This window comes from Monopterus albus, unplaced genomic scaffold (genome assembly GCF_001952655.1).
Source record: "Monopterus albus unplaced genomic scaffold, M_albus_1.0 scaffold7.1, whole genome shotgun sequence".
Taxonomy (NCBI): domain Eukaryota; kingdom Metazoa; phylum Chordata; class Actinopteri; order Synbranchiformes; family Synbranchidae; genus Monopterus; species Monopterus albus.
In genome coordinates this window covers 3,061,466-3,078,970 of record NW_018127887.1, presented here as the reverse complement: position 1 = coordinate 3,078,970, position 17,505 = coordinate 3,061,466, and the positions used below count along the sequence as shown (strand labels likewise).

Genomic DNA, 17,505 nt, shown 5'->3' with positions numbered 1-17,505 from the left:
AGATGTCGATCGGTTCGACCTCAAACCATATTGGCAATCAGAGAGGATTTTATGTCTATCAATAAATGTGTCTAATCTGTTATTAAAGAGTTTTTCCAAGATTTTTGAAAATTGTGACAACAGAGAAACCGGTCTATAATTTGTGAAGTTGTGCTTATCACCAGATTTATACAGTGGAATAACCTTTGCTATTTTCATATTATTGGGGAACTGACCAAGTCGAAACGACATGTTAAAAACATGGGTTAATGGTTTGCATATCTCCTCAATTACCCATTTAACCATTGTCATACTGATACCATCACTATCACTGGATGATTTATTACCACATTTGTTCACTATCTCTATAATTTCCTTTTCAACAATTGGCTTCAGAAACATAGAACACATATTCCTTTCAATTGTATTGTTATTTATATTGACGTGTGTACAAATGGTACTTGCTAAGCCAGGACCCACATTCACAAAAAATCTATTAAACTTCTCAACTACATCCTCAAATCTGTTGACCAGTGTGTCATTGTCCATAAAATAGTTTAATCAATAATAAAGCATCATTCTGTATTTCAAAGGTGTTCCTATGTTTTGTATGCAAAAATTTGTCAAGTAACTAGTAGCTAACCTTGTCAGATGAATCTAGTACATAAAACCATTATATTTCCCTCCAAACTATAGTAGAGTAGTACTCCATAAAGTGGCATGAAAAGAAAATTCTCACACTCCACCACTGGATACACATACACTGACTTGCAGATGAGTGCATGCATCGTGAATCTTTACTGTACTTCTCCAGGCATGTCCTCTGTACTACTTGAGGCCCCATGTTTCACTGGATGAACAATTTTCATGTAGCTACAGGCTCTTTATAATTACATTTAATTATAGCCCAGCCATGGTTGAGATAAATACTATAACCTCTCCTCTGGGTAATTCCTCTAAGTGAGCTGTTGTTTCATTTCTGTGTACTGCATAATAGCGTGACACCACCAGACTATCAATACTGCAGGATACTTGCATAGAAAAAGCTTGATTATAAAGTGTCAAACTCAATACTGTTATACATTTGTTCAGTTAATGTGGACCTGCCAACTTGCATATAGCCCCAGCACTTTAAAAATACCGAGAAGTCCTGCAGCTGCTTTAGCAGAACTGTGGGCAATTATGTAGATTCTCTAAGTAAACCATTTCCTCTCCAGCACTGCTGGACATTTCATCGACTAAAAGACAAAGTGCTTGTAGAGATAATAAGATGCTCTCTCTGTGTTTATGCACAGATCAAGTTCGGGAATGGAGAGTGGGTTGTTGGCTCGGTGCAGTATGAGAAGAAGAATGATTTGTCACTCTACATTATCATTCCCGCTGTGATTGTGCCCATGCTGCTCATCATTGCTGTCTCCGTCTACTGCTATAGGTAAGTGAAGCTTTTTTAGGTTAACTTCATAATAACATTAATAAAAATAAACTTCTTCTAATTGCATTTTTAGATCAGGGAAGCTCTAGAAACATTTATTATCTAGGCTTGTTGACCACAACCTGAAAATAATCATTTATGAGGTAATTTTCTTTGCAGAAAATGCTGTTTTTGTGTACTCTTTATAAAAATAAAAAAAAACATCATCCAACTCAACAGTTAAATCACAAACCTACAATATTTTATGGATGTGGTCTCCAGCCTCAGGTATTTTGGCTTATGACCCCTTAAAACTGGTGTTTGTTGGAATTAGAGCTACTTCCTTACTGTTTGGAGCTGAAATTCTTTAAAATGTTGAAATAATTTGCTAATTTTATTCTGTCACAAAAAGATTGGTTCACAAATTTAGATCCACAGCACAGCTAGCACTCTCAATAAAAATAATGAGCTGTAGTGGGCTGTAACCTACTGGTGATCCTTTATTACATAGTTTTATTTCAGATCATTAAGGTTTTCACTTCAGTCCTGGTTTGAATTGCTGTAGGGCCATTATTTGGTGTGCATTATAAAGGAAGAGGTTAATAACAAAATAAAAATGAAAAGCTCACACATGATAAATACACATTATATTCATTCCTTGTTAGTGTCAAGCAATGCGCTAAGAGAAATATCTTGGTATTGAAAAAATATATATATTTTCCAGCTCACTAGCACATACTTTTCATTTCAAGCCAGTGTAGCACTAATAATCTGTTAGCAGTTATCATTTTGTTTATGGTATTTTTTTCCTCAAATGGTATTTGTATATTATTATTGTAGGCTCTGTCGAATAACTGTTATAGCCTATGCTTCTTATTTTTACTGTTCAGTTTCACAGGTTTAGTGTGCAGTATGTATCCTAGAGGTTCTCAAAAAAAAATCTAATTTGGTAGTTAATATATCATGCATGAGTTAAACTGGCACATTTTTGCTAAATATTCCTAAAACACCTACAGCATGCTCACAGAGATGGAATAATGGCAGCAATATATTTGTGACACTGAGAAAATGCCAAATAAGCAAATTAGCCTTCCTAATCTAGAGCATCTAGTCTTTGAACAACAATTAAAGACATCAAGTTATTTTTGAAAAAGCTGAAACACTGCCCTTTGACAAACTATTGGTTTAATGACACCTGAGTCTATCTGTTTGTCTGTTCAGGAGAAAGAGTCAACAGGCAGAGAGGGAGTACGAGAAGGTGAAACATCAGCTCGAGAATCTGGAGGAGAGTGTACGAGATCGCTGCAAGAAGGAATTTACAGGTACCAAAAGAACAGCTGTCCACAAGCTCTGAAGTATCGCTTATGCCCCTCAAAGGATCCATGTTTCTGAAGAATATAAACTCATGAAATGCTTCATAGCTCTGATTACATTTCTTTGATATATTGTACTGCAGTGAATTAAATAAGCTCTCTTGGTTAACATTATGTTATCATCATTATGAGGAGCCGTTTTTCAGTAACAGTACTAGAAGGCAATCTTTCACAGCTAAAATTATTTTCTCTGCCTCACGCAACAGTGATTGAGACAGACAAGCAGTGCACAAATGACAAATTCTGGTTAATAAAAAATGAACAGTAATCCTTTTTTCTCTCTTGCAGATTTGATGATCGAGATGGAGGACCACACCAACGAGTTGAGCGAAGGACGAATCCCATTCTTGGACTATAAAACCTACACTGACCGGGTCTTCTTCCTGCCCTCTAAGGATGGTGCCAATGATGTGATGATCACAGGGAAGCTAGACATCCCAGAGGCTCGACGGGCCACAGTGACCCAGGCACTCAACCAGTTCTCAAACCTCTTGAACTCCAAGACCTTCCTTATTAATGTAATTATACTTTACCTACTTTAAATATGTATCATTAAATGGTCAGCTGCACACACAGAGAGTTTACAGCTGTGTTTACAACACAGCTGTTCGACATTAGAGCTTCACAAAGTGACTGATGCAGGGTACGATCTGGATTTTCACACTCTAGCAGCAGACTTCTAGAGACGTCACTGCCATTTGGTCCACTGCTTTCTCAATAGAGGTTCATTGTTCTGAGATGATGTATGACTTTTGTGATCACCTTAACTTTCCTCTGACAGCACCTGGAGGTTGAGATTTGTGCTTCTTAAATACTGTATCTACAACTGTAGGATGGATTGTCATGAAATTTGGTACACACATAAAAACCTATTTATAAAAACTTGTAAAAACTTTGATGATCCACTGACTTTTCCTCTTGTGCCAAAATCTGGTCACTCTAAGACGGTGATCATTATAAACACTGTGCCTACTAAACCCTGTCATTTTAACATTGTAATTGTGAGCATGTCAGCATGCTGACATCAACATGCACCTCCAGCTAGCAACTGAGAACTCTTCTAAAGCAGTCATATAATAATTTGTTCACTTTATACAAATTGACTGTGTATAAGTATACAGTGTTTCATTTGTTTGTGTTTTTAGCAATATTTTCTCATCTCATCACATTAGCAAAGCTGCAGAAACCTTTTTATCCATGAGCACAGGTAGTAATATCTCCCTGATTTAGAGCTTCTCAGAAATCAAAAAGGCAGTTGTGGAGTTGTTTGTGAATAAACTGAACTACGTTGTTTTATGTAAATAAAGGAGTATGTCACTCGGTGCAGCAGTATTACTGTTTTATGTGATTTAACAATGTTTGGTCAACAGTGCTGCGTTGAGTTTTATGGTACGGAGCCATATGCTACATCAGGCTTTAACTACACAAGCAATACTTCAAAAATGCAAAAAGGATACATTCATTGTTGGTTTTGATTTTCTAGACAGTTTTTTGATAATAATAAAGCCTAATCCTTAGGTACTTAAATAAATATTTAACAAAATCACCAGTCTGGACACACAACAGATGCTGCACACTCCCCTCCATCGCTGAATGTTTATAAAATCTGCCTTTACCACAGTCTCTGTCCTATGAGGTCTTTTGTATCTCTTTTAAATTCAAGTTGTCTTCCCCTGCACTGAAAACCATATGATGTTTTAGTTAGTGGAGTACAGTATTAGAAGTGAGAAGCAGAACACACAGCAGAGGGAGATGCGTGAAGATTCCTAATAATACAATATCACTGGCACAAAAATGGCCTCTTACGTGTTAATTGCATATGTGTGGGTGATTCCTCTTCAGCTAATTGGTATCTTCTCTAAGCCACTGTATTTTATAGGGCAGAACTAAATTTACCTTTATAATCACTGTTTTCACTAGCATTAGTATTTTGATGATTTAAAAGCATATTATGCTGGATTTGCTCATCTGTGTGTGGGTTTCATCATTAATTTCACTTGCCTTTTTCTCTCTGTTTGTGTGTGGTGGTGTGTTTATAGTTTATACATACCCTGGAGCGCAGTCATGACTTTAACGCCAGGGCCAGGGTGTACTTTGCCTCCCTGCTGACAGTGGCTCTGCATGGGAAACTGGAATACTACACTGACATTATGAGAACGCTGCTGCTAGGGCTGATGGAGGAATACGTCCACAGCAAGAACCCCAAACTTATGCTGCGCAGGTGAGGATCAACTCGGGTCTGTTGCTTAGCAGATGCTGGTGCAGTCACGGATCAGAACGTTAGCCCCAAGTAGCTTTAATAGGATGCTTTTTATTTACACTAGCAGACTGACTGTAGGGATGGCAAAGCAGGCTCATTGGTGGTCCGCCACACTGGTTCAGGCTGAAATAACATTTTGGATGGATTTCCATTAAATATGTAGAGTTCTCTAGAGGGTGAACCACAGTTACTTTGATCCCTTATCAGTTGCTCAGCACCACCGGCAGGTCAGTTTGTTTTTACACAGTGAAAGATCTCAGCATGAACAAGATGGATTGGCACAACATTTTGTAGAGGCATCCATCATCCACAGTGAATTAATCCAAATCCACTGAGTTTTCCTGCAAGGTCATGACAGGATTGACTTTTTTTGAGTCTGAATGAAACATTGTAACGACTATCCGATTGATTGCTTCAAAAGTTTGTGCAAATATTCATGTTCTCCTCATCGGGTCAAATTTTCAGGTTACTCAGTATTTTTGTTTATGACCAAATCCCTGCAAAACTAACAATGTTCTCATGCAACTCAGTTGTACTTTAGTCTTAATACTAATTTGCAACCTTTGGCATCTTAAAATGGTAACCTAAAATGACAACCATAGTACACAATACTGTTTACTGTGGTTGTGTACATAACAACATTGTCATAAGGAGTGTTTTAGCATGGTAACGTTCGCATGCATTAAACGCATAGTGTCACCGCCTTATTACATCCTCACAAAGCCACTTACGAGGCTGTAGTCTTGTTTGGCTCTCTTAAGATTGTCTATTGTCGTCCTTTCTCAGTTCTATAATCAGAATCACCCCCATATCTAAACCCTGGCACTGATATTATCAACCAGTTTAGAAGGACTGGGATTCAGTTCAAAATGTGGTGGACTATATAATTGTGTTGCCATGTTTTCTGTTGAATTTTGCACTGAATCCTGTAGTCCACTATCAAGAGCCAGGCTGCTGCTCGGTCTGTTCCACTCTCCCTCCTTCTGTTTCTCCTTCTGCTTTTTTCTCTCCTTGGAGTTCAACCATAACATGCTGGGTGATTCTTCTTTTGCTGTCCTCCTCCATCATCTTATCCTGTAGCTTTTGATCAATAAGATGCAGGTTAAAATTACATTTGGTGCTTTTTGTTATATTGTAAAATTGTATTAGTATCTTAAAAAATACTATGACTGGCATGAAATTTGAGTATCACTCATACTTGTAAAATAAATTGATATTGTAAGGAGCTGCCAAATACTATGGATGTTTTTATTAACTCCTGTGTTTTTTCCCTTGAGAGTATTTTATTATTCTTTCTTGTATTAGAGTCTCTAAACCATCAGCTGACCAATAAAAAGTAAATAGCCCTAAAAAAAAAGTTTCCAATTTTAGTTTCCTCACTGTAATGATTGTGTCAAGGTCAAATGATCCACTGATGGCTGCCAGCCCTCCCTCAGCAGGGCCCACTTGTCTGACAGTACAGTCACTCATCACTGCTGGGAGGCGGCTACGTGATCTGCTGTGGCTAGGCATGATGTGACTGGCTGTTATGCAAGTATACGTCTTAATTATCTCCCAGTGGAGCGGCTCATTATGCTGATTAGGCCATTGTGCCAACACAAGCCCCCCTTATATACAAGACATTTAATTAGGCATGCTAACAGCTAACAATGGGCGCCACCAGTGGATATCCGACATTAGGATGGGTGATCTGTCAAGTGACCATTGACACGAGTTTTGAATTGAAATATCATGACAGAGTCAAGCGATGCAGAAGTTTCCCTTGTTGACATTTAGTAGATGTAGTCTTAAGAAAGTAGCATTTCAGAAACTTCAAGATGATACAAGGAAAACAGTCTATAATGTGTTACCTCTCTTTCAACTTGGACCTTATGTATAGAGACAGCTTTATTGTCCCCAAAGGGAAATTGGAGCCAGGTAAAAAAACAAAAAAAAACAAAGCACCAGAGCACTGAGCATAAAGCACAATAAATACATAAAATATAATGCAAAATATGACAAGTGACATGAGTGTCAAATTCTTAAGAATTTACTATAAATGGCATGATATGAAAACACTAATAAAATATTACTTTTTGGAATTCTCAGTCAAATGTAATGTCTGCATTACTTAGCACACAGCAATAATACATCTAAATTCTAACTTTTTTTTTCTTATAATGACGATGTACTATGTTTTCCAGGTCAGAGACAGTGGTGGAAAGAATGCTGTGTAATTGGATGTCTATCTGCCTTTACCAGTTTTTGAAGGTACAGTAAAGTGGGCTTAGAATGTATGAAATGTAATATGATGACTAGAGCTTCAAAGATCAGTCAGTCTATTGAACAAAAATCAGTCAAACCCTAACCCTGTTGTAGTGTGTAAATGTTTGGGTTTAGGTTGTTGTTCAGATAAAACAAGACTTTTGGTGGCAGCACATTTGATTCCAGGGCAACAATGGACACGTTCACTGTTTTCTCATGTGTCGTAGAACAAACTGTTAAATCAATAATAAAATAAAAAGATTATTGTTTGTTGTAGCTCTTATGAAAGATACATTTTTTAATCATTTTAGTCTTATTTAAATATTGGATAATTAGTTCAGCAGTGAATCAGCTTCATCACCCATGTAGGAAATGTGTATAATGACATGTATTAAACCATGGGCTCAGTTTATGGATTCATCCTTTTCTAGTGTTCATAATGTGCATTTATCTGTCTTCTAAGCTACTAATCACAACAGTTAGCTTGTTGACAATGCCTGCAACAACCACGTGTTTTTATGTGTGTGTGTGTGTGTGTGTGTGTGTATCAGGACTCTGCAGGCGAGCCCTTGTATAAACTGTTCCGAGCCATCAAGCACCAGATCGAGAAAGGGCCCGTGGATGCCAGATTGAAGAAAGCCAAGTACACTCTCAACGACACCGGCCTGTTGGGCGACGACGTAGAATACTCCGTCCTGGTGAGATGAACAGAAACACACACAAACACACCCCACACTCATGCATAAAAACTCCACAGCCCAAAAATTGCACACACTGCTTTGAGATTTCATTTATTTTGTGCCTGCTGAGCAACACAAACGCACACACAAACACACATTGCAGTTGCCATGGTAACAGACCCCCCAAAAAAACCTCAGGCGGCTGCCCGCTTCTTTGTGACATCCATTTTCAGTGTCAATGTTCTCGGCTTGAAAACGACACAGGCAACGCTTTCCAAAATAGCAGTGTAATGCGTGGCTTAGGTGAAAGTACTACAAGTTGGTACAACTATTGAGTACAAGCCACCCCCGTGACCCTACCTCGACCTTCCAACTCGCACCTACTCTGTATCCATTTGGGCAGCTTTCAGGAGTCAGGGAAAGCCTGTGTGTCTTGCTTTGTCGCGTTTCAGTAATGGAAGTGATTCTGAACACAGCTGTTTTTTGTTCAGATCAGCACAAATAAAAAGACCCCTGGGCAATGGCGTTGTCGAGGACAATTATCAAATAAGTCTGAATTACACGTCTCCTGCGATGATGGATCACATTCTGTGATTGAATTATAAAGGGAGAAAAAAACATAATGAGCAGGATTTCACAGGGAGAGATGGTGTTTCCTATTGCCTTTTACTGGCAGTGTGCTCTTCCCGTTCACTTCAAATAGAGATGGGCTTATGAGGTTGCTGTTGTGATTGGACTGCCTGCCCCCTGTTTGAATCAGCTGAGTGGTCAGTTAGTTATTTCTGACAGAGTGAGTGAGTGTGGGAGGTGAGGTGGGTCAGAGTTTACTCCAACTGAGCCTTGGTCATTAGCTGGCCAAGGTGACAGGAGTCCTGTCAGCTGTCACCACAGAGTCAGTGCATGTTGTATGTGCACTTAAAGAAACTTGGTTGCTATGACGACATCATCCCAATAGAGCCCAGTATATGTGTGTGTGTGTGTGTGTGTGTGTGTGTGTGTGTGTGTGTGTGTGTGGTTGTATGCTTGTGGGTGGATGTCTGGGTACTCTGGCCATGTTGGAATGTTTCTGCATATTTGTTATTTGTATGTGTACAGTAGGTGCCTATGCTATCGCAACACAGACCTACAGCAATGTGCATCTGTGTGTCTTTGCCAGACCCTTCAAGTGCTGGTGCATGGCGAGGGTCCAGATGTGACACCTGTCAAGGTGCTGAACTGTGACACCATCTCCCAGGTGAAAGAGAAAATCATAGAGCAGGTGTACAAGAACCTGCCATATTCCCTGAGGCCCAAGGTCGACAGTGTCACGCTGGGTGAGTAAATGAGGGTCATCTCAGTGGATAATGAGTAAAATGTAATGGTTAGTGGCAGTGGCAAGGATGTCACAGTGGAGAAGATTTTTCAGTCCTGACTGGAATACATTTATAAAATGCAATTATCTAAATAAATGTTTAAATATTTATTTAATTTTACCTTCATCTGATAGAGTATTGTAAAAGATCTCCGTCTCTCTGAAATGCTTTACTGAGGTATAGAAGTTATTCAGTGTCAGAAACATGAAGAAAAGTTTTGCTCACTACTGTAATCAGAAGCCTTGGGGACTGACTTGAAAGGCTAAAGCTCTATAGACATTTTTCAACATCAAAGCACTTTTTATTCCCATGCATGCTGTAGATCTCACTCCTTTATACATTTTAGATAAGCAGAGAGCTGTCTTCTTTCACGGTGAATCAGAACGATAACTCCCTTTATAGTTGGTGCAACTTGTAAATGAATCATATGTCGCAGATGGTGTTGAGCTCAGGTCTGCAGTGGTGTCAGATTTTTCTAAAATTGAAAATGTTTGGGTGCAAATCACAGTTCAAAATTAGATTTCAATTATTCAGATAATACTGATCTGTTACTTTCTCACCCCAAATTACAGTAATGCAAGTGTATAACTAAATCCCAGGAGGGAGAGCTAGGCAGACAGTAGGATGGATTTATTTAAGACCACATTATTACAAGACAACCTCAGGGTAACCATGATTCATGATGAAATAAATATAATTGGTATAAAAAAAAATACTGAAATTTGGTTACAGTTTGCTAAACAGTAAAGTACACCTCCACCTAGCAGACATAATTTCAGCTTTGATTTACTTTCTCGTCCTGCATTCACCACAGAGTGGCGTCCGGGCTCAACGGGGCAGATTTTGTCAGATCTGGATTTGACATCCCAGAAAGAGGGCAGGTGGAAACGTGTCAACACTCTGGCACACTATAACGTGAGTACTGACAAAATTTGGTGTCTTGGCGCAGCATATTAAAAAATAAGGGAAGATTGAAAATTGCAAGGGATGTGAGCAGGCAGAGAAAGAGTGAAAAGCTGTATGTTGGCATGTCGATGGGAATGGGGTTTGGTCATTTTCATAGACTGTTCTGTACATCTTTCCACGTGGCGCATGTGAAATCTGCAGGTTTTCAGACTCAAATATAGACACAAATAAAAACTAAAATTAGATAAGAAAAAGCATAAAACTGATATGTTTCCTCTTTTCGTGCTATATTCTGGTTTGAACCTGCCTGTTTGAATAATCAGCTTACTGCCTAAAATTTTTATTTTTCACCACCAGTGCCAGGTCTGCCTTGTCAGCTCAGTGACAACAAAATGCCAGTAAATCTTCTTGGCACAGTATTGATCCTCACAAAATAAAGGTCACTGACAAATATCCCCCCAGTTGTCCTGCATTTTAACCACTTAAGTCAAACACACTCCTCGTGCTTTTATCCTACCCACTGGTGTCTCACAGTTGTTCTTAGAGGACAGCCTTGCTACTATAGATTCACTGGCTGTCAGAGTAGTGCTAATCACAGTATTTGAGGGGTCAATAATGGGTTGACGCCAAAGAAAATGGCCTGTAAATACCCAAGTAAAGACCCACTGTTGCTGTCCACTCAGCCACATTGATTATTAATTAGTTCTGGGGTGCTAAAAGAGACTGCTGACCTCAGTCACAGTATCTATTCACTTCGAGGTGTGTGGAGTGAGTGTGAAATGTTGTTTGCTTTGTGTCTAAATAAAGACTGTTACTGTATGCGCACTCCAGGTTCGAGATAATGCCACATTAGTCTTATCCAGAATGGCCCACACTCAGCAGAACTATGACCAGAACCAGGAAAACCATGAAGAGCGTAAGTGTCTTTTTGTACACACATCCTGCACACACACAAACATGCACACTTGTTGAACCAAAACTAGCACAGACCAGATGTGTACTTGAGAATATAATGCTTGCCTTTGTTTCTTTTCCCTGGGAATTTTTTTCAACATCCCACTCCCATTTAACATGCAAATACATGTTTTTTTATGTATATCACCCTTTGAGATTATGCTGAAATAATATGCACTTTTATCTGCAGCCTTTTTATGTGCATTCAGAACAGTTGATTGTTTAGCATTTCTACTTGGATACCCTCTCTACATTCAAATTCAGATAATAAACACCCTCCCTTTTTTCATAACCAGAATATGTTCTCTAAGGGTGTACATGAATAAATAAAGATTATTATCACTCCAAGAAAGTTTAAAAGCTGGTGTTTTTCTCTGCTAGGAAATGCTCTGTTGGAAGATGACAAGGTGTTTCACTTGGTGAGGCCGGCAGAGGAACTGGATGAGATCAAATCTAAACGAGGAAGCATAAAGGACAAGTCGATGACCAAAGCCATTACAGAGATCTATCTAACACGACTCCTTTCTGTTAAGGTACAATGACAGAATCATTTATTCAGTCAGACATTTAAGTTATTCTCATTCTCTGACTTAAGCAAATAGCAATTTTGTCTTCCAGGAAAGGTTTTCAGTTAAAAAACAAAATTCAATGGATGGGGTTTAGGTTTGGATTGGGCAAACAAATGCTGAAATACTTAATATGTTCCATCAGAGGGCTTTGATATTTCTGGCTGTGTTCTCTGGTTCTGCCCTGTCTCACTTTCTTTGTGACCCCTTTCAGGGAACACTGCAGCAGTTTGTGGATGACTTCTTCCGCAGTGTGCTGTGCTCTGGGGCAGTAGTGCCACCAGCTGTCAAATATTTCTTTGACTTCCTTGATGAGCAGGCACAGAAACAAAACATGGATGAGGAGACCATCCATATCTGGAAGACTAATAGGTAAAAGACCTGCATGTTTGCAAATACCAATTAAAAATTTAATTTGTATGTAGAATAATCAGTGGTGGAAGAAGAAATGAGTTTTTTCAGATATTTTTGTTGTTGTTTTGTTGCTCTAAAACTTGTGTTAGTATGGAGAGCGGTGCTGTCAAAGCCTCCTGTGACCCAGACTCACTGAGCAGCACTGGCAGCAGGGCAGAGTTATTGGCTTCTAAAAGGTTTTGAGGAGGATTGGCCTCTCTAACCAGTCAGATTTTCAATTTTTTCTGTTTGATCAGGAAGTTCAATTTATATAATTCAATTTATTTGTATAGTTCACAACAACAATTGTCTCAGGGCACTTTCCATAATCAGGTCTAGACCTTACACTATTATAAGGATAACCCAACAAATCCCCCCTGAACAAGCACTTGGCGACAGCAGGAAAGAAAAACTCCCTTTCACGGAAGAAACCTAAAACAGACACTTGCTCTTGTGGGCGGCCTTCTGCCTTGACCAGTTGGGGTACTCAAAGTTTCAAAAGTAGTTACTCTTACCCCTTTGACTGATGCATTACTGTAGTTTAATATGATGCACCTGTGCATAAGTTGCCATTTCACTGTTGTATCTGGTCAACATCTAGTTTTGTCTAGCAGTTCCCAACCTGGAGGTCAGGCCCCCTCCAAAGGGTCACAAGATAAATCTGATGGTTTCTGAGGTGATTAATGGCAGAGAAAAGTAGAGAAAAATAAATACTCCCACACTGTATTTGGATTTTGGACTTTTCTCTAATCTTAGCTCCTTTTTAAAATAAAATGTTCAATAATTTTACTTCTTTGGGACTCCTAAAGTTGTTTTACTTAAGCCATTTGAGCAGTGGAGCAGGGAGATCACTCTGATCTCAACTCCTAGTCACTTCCTGTTTGTAAATCCTCAAATTTTGTAAGCCACTGGTTTCATCTTTACTACTGTATTGTATTTATAGCATCTTAATAAAATCTTAATCCGAAAAGTTTCTGGTACCTAAACGTAGTATAGAAAAATATATAATATTTGCCTCTGTTTTGTAGTGTAGTGAAATGAAGTTGAGTAGATGTACTTACTTTCCCTCACTGACTGTAACTAAGAAAATTTCAGCACACGTGCTGACAGTGACCAGCACAACAGATCGACTGCCGGATACGGTAAATCTCCAAGAGATAAAACTTACTTATCCAAGAAAGAACTGAATACAAATGGACAATTTCAGCTCCCTTAGTTTGCATTTGCAATCCCCCTGCTCCCATGTGACATTTAAAAGCATAAATTAATGTCACGTCGGCTAAGGCTCAAGCATACAACACGACGTGTTGCATGTAGATGCCAGTGATTGACGTAAGGCTGGCAAGAGAGCACCCACACAAGGATGGGGAAATGAGCAATTTAATTACTTACTACACTCCACACCACATTCTGCATCCACCCGTTCTGTTTATCAAATCAACTGAGAGCCATGTATTAAATATGAATGTGTGTATGAGGCATAACACAAACAAACATGGTAATTATGTCCCAAGCTAATTTAATTCTGTGATTATAGCAACATTGCTATTTTTATGCTTTCTATTGTATTCTCACTACAGCTTTCCCTGGAGATATTGCCAACCAGTATGAATTTTACACAATGTTCGTTTCATGCCTCAGATGGCGGGGTATTTGCACCATTCAGGGAGGAGAGTTTTTTGGAAACTGCTGTATTTTGGGTGTTCTTTTGAATTCACGTACTAAAATGAGTTTGGAAAGAAACATATGAGGCTTGTTCAGAAGGGAAATTAGCAAGAGTACTCGAGTGTTACCTTATGTAGTCGGTGCTTTTGGTAGTTAGCCTCCACAGGAACTTGAAAGGTCAAAGTTTTGCTGCTCCTTTAGCATTATTTGTTAGAGAAGACACACATCATTGACTATTGCTCAGTCTTCTGAGGTTAGGTTTTTCCTTTTCATTTCATTTTCAGTGAACAGCAGTAATTGTCACAGAGGTCAGTGTCATGTAAAATAGTAATGTAAAGAGACAGTTGAGAGGATTGTTCTGAATAAACTGACAACTACAAGAAAGGCTTTTCTTCCATCCATGTTATTATCTTGTACTGCACTCAGATGCACCTCAGGCACGTGCTCCCATACATGAAACGCCTGGCTGACTCGAATGAATTCATAGATGTAATGCGGTTGATGAGATTTTTGCTCATTCTGAAGCAATAATGATGATTAAAAACCACAATGATAGACCACTGTCTTGGGCTTTTTCTTGTGCAGCCTTCCTCTGCGTTTCTGGGTCAACATCCTCAAGAATCCCCACTTCATCTTCGATGTTCACGTGTCCGAGGTGGTGGACGCCTCGCTCTCCGTCATCGCCCAGACTTTCATGGATGCCTGCACCAAAAGCGAGCACAAACTAAGCCGGGTGAGTGGAAACAGGAAGGAGGAGGAGGTGGTGGCAAGGGAGAAGGAATGATGTGAAAGAGAAAGAGGGAAGATGAAGAAAATGAGAAGTGGATTATGTGAAGTAAAACATGTCAAACATCATTCAATTTGAAGTGCCATTGTTTTCACTATTCTATACCCACTTTTGTCTCTAGGACTCTCCAAGTAACAAACTACTCTATGCAAAGGAGATCTCCACCTATAAGAAGATGGTGGATGAGTAAGTCCTGACAGCAATTTACAGTTTCAACCTGTTGTTTTCATGTCAGTTAAAAATGCTTATTGTAAAAGACTTGTCAATAATAATTACATAATGTTAGCGCCTCTTGTCTCGTGTGTGTGTGTGTGTGTATAATATATAGTTACTACAAAGGCATCAGGCAGATGGTACCCGTTAGTGACCAAGACATGAACACTCATCTGGCAGAGGTGTCACGGGTAAGAGAAACTGCTGTTATTTTCTTTGCATATTTAGTGTGTTTTTAGTTCAACTTGCTATTAGTTTTCCTGCTATTAAAGTCAAAATCCTTAAGATTTGAGTCCTTGTTGATTTGGGAACATCTGTAGTTACCTTGGTAACAGCCAATACAGTCTAAAAGAGTGAATTCATGTTAAATTTACGCTGCAGATTGCCTCATCAGTTTTCCAAATATCATAATCAGCTGTGCCAAATGTAACCAACTAAACCAGGGTTAGCTTTAACAAATATTATGTCAGTGTAGAACAGCAAATACTAATAGAGCCACTTTGTCAGAAATGCAACAAAACAGAAACTGGTAAATTTGTTTAAAGTGCATCAAACAAACTCACATTGCTTAATGATGTCTGTGAATAACCAGTTTTTCTATATGCCATTACAATCTGATTTCATGTTGCACACTGTGTGAGTAGTTTTCCGCTCAGTGGCAGAGCACAGTAGCAGGAGCTGGTTACCTTGTTGAGGAGGTGAAGGTGTGCAACAGCCTATCGCCTACAGCGACTCATCTAGCAGCACTCTGTGTGCCTCCATCCAGCTAGTTTTATGTGCAGTTTCAGTTTGCACATAAAAACTGAGTGAACGTTCCAGAAATTCAGAAAAAAAGTGAAATAAAACAAAAAAGCATTCACACTTGGCTGAGGAGGAAAAGCTGGTGTATGGATAAGAGCAGAATGTGATGGATGTGAAGATTACCAGACCTCTATAGTCCACTCCTCATCTTTGTTTGAAGGTAGTGGCCTGAGGCTACATTAGCCACTATACAGTAAACAGAACACACCCAGATCTTTGACCAAACTGTCAGTGATTGAGCTGCGGTTTGGGTAGTATAGGTAGCAAGTATTGACAAGGATAAGAAAATCTATGGAATGAAAAAACAAAACTCTTGTTCTGCTGTATTGATCTTGATCATTTTTTTTTCTGTCCACCAGCATGAATTCCGCAATGTTCTAAGAGTTCAATGATAAAAGGGGGGAGTACTCCTAAAATACAACTCTGATGTTAACAGAGTGAACTTAACAGTGAGACTGGCATCAAAAACTGCTGGACTACATCAGTACATGACTTGTTTTCTTTGAAGCTGTTCGACTTCTGTGCAGGAAGTCCACCAATATCAGTGAAAATTGCTATTTAGAGAGATGATTACTTAATTTAAATACATTAGGTAGCTATTTCTGAAAGAATGCTGACCCTAAACAGGGTTTGATTTCATGAAAATCTTAAGGTTTATGACTTTATAATAGCTTTTGGCAAAGCTTTTTATAACCTGCAATCAAAAAGTAGTTTGCTCATGCAAGTTGGTGGTGTTTTAAATTGTCATTTCTGTTCTCCAGTCCCACACAGACAAACTGAACACACAAGTGGCTCTCCATCAGCTTTACCAGTATGCCAGCAAGTACTATGATGGGGTAAGAGGCCTTGTCTTTCATATCGCACCCAAAGGAGGGCTATTCCACTGAATGCACTACTGCCCACTATATTATTGCTTTTCCTTTTTTTCTCTTCACTCTTGATATGCCAGAAGAGTGATTGTATAAAATTTTAATTGAAAGCATTTCTGTGGGATATGAATTGGAAAATTGCTCTGGGAATTGATTTTTAAACGTCCATTGTGCATTGCTACTTGAGGTCACGAAAAGCGGATAAACAAAACCTAATGAACAAGTTGGATAAACAAATGGGGCTGTCAGTCTCCCCAAAGTGGGGCGCACAAAATAACAGCTTATACAACTATTTATGTCAAGTAACACCATCCTCTCCTCCCATTCTCTACATTCTTTTCTTCCACTTTGTCTTGCACTCATTTTCTCTCCATCCTCCTCCTTGTTTCTTCACATTCCCTACATTTCTCCTTTGCCCTCCTCTGCCCTATTCTTCCTTCACTTATTATTTCCGACATCTGTCATTCTTCTCCATTTTTGTCCTCCTCACCTTCCCTCTGCCTCGCAGATCATCACATCCTTAGACGAGGACCCAGCTGCCCAGAGTAAACAGCTGATGGAAAACATTGAACCCTGCGGCACCAGCAGATAGCAGCCGCCCTGGAAAACAAAGTGACTGATCTCTAACCCACAAAGTGGAGGGAGGGAGGGAGGGAGGGAGGGAGGGGAATGGTACAGCCAGTGACTACAGGGGCTTATTTCTTTCTTCCTTCTTTTTTTAAGAGAATAAATCATGGTATAAGGAAAGGTAAGAAGGGTCTTGTGGGCCAGGTATATTGTAAAATTTGCCCCTGGGACAATTTTCTGAGTTGTGGAATAACAGGGACTAATGAAATACAGAAAGAGAGCAAAAAGAGGAAGACAATGATGGGTTACACTGTCATAGGTACGCCTTAAAGCTCACTTGCCAAACCTTAAAGGTCTGCATGCTCACTCATTCTTCACTGAATTTTGCTCCCACACTACAGAGCGAGAGACCTCTTTCTGAGAACTAAGCCCATCTGTGGAACACTGGCATGGGAGATAATCAGATGTTCAATGTCTTTCTGTGT

At 39.2% G+C, this 17,505-nt stretch overlaps 1 protein-coding gene across 1 annotated transcript in view; it reads left to right on the top strand.

Annotated features, from left to right (window-relative positions):
• Window positions 1-17,080, top strand: part of plxnb2b (plexin b2b) — a 123,378-nt gene extending 106,298 nt beyond the window's left edge. The window contains 17 exon segments of the mRNA XM_020622156.1: window positions 1,275-1,411; window positions 2,612-2,712; window positions 3,052-3,281; window positions 4,803-4,984; window positions 7,207-7,273; window positions 7,819-7,965; window positions 9,104-9,260; window positions 10,114-10,214; window positions 11,037-11,121; window positions 11,541-11,692; window positions 11,940-12,097; window positions 14,369-14,516; window positions 14,692-14,756; window positions 14,899-14,974; window positions 16,346-16,420; window positions 16,962-17,021; window positions 17,024-17,080. Coding sequence (XP_020477812.1) covers window positions 1,275-1,411; window positions 2,612-2,712; window positions 3,052-3,281; window positions 4,803-4,984; window positions 7,207-7,273; window positions 7,819-7,965; window positions 9,104-9,260; window positions 10,114-10,214; window positions 11,037-11,121; window positions 11,541-11,692; window positions 11,940-12,097; window positions 14,369-14,516; window positions 14,692-14,756; window positions 14,899-14,974; window positions 16,346-16,420; window positions 16,962-17,021; window positions 17,024-17,080 — 1,998 coding nt within the window.
• Window positions 17,081-17,505: the final 425 nt, after the last annotated feature.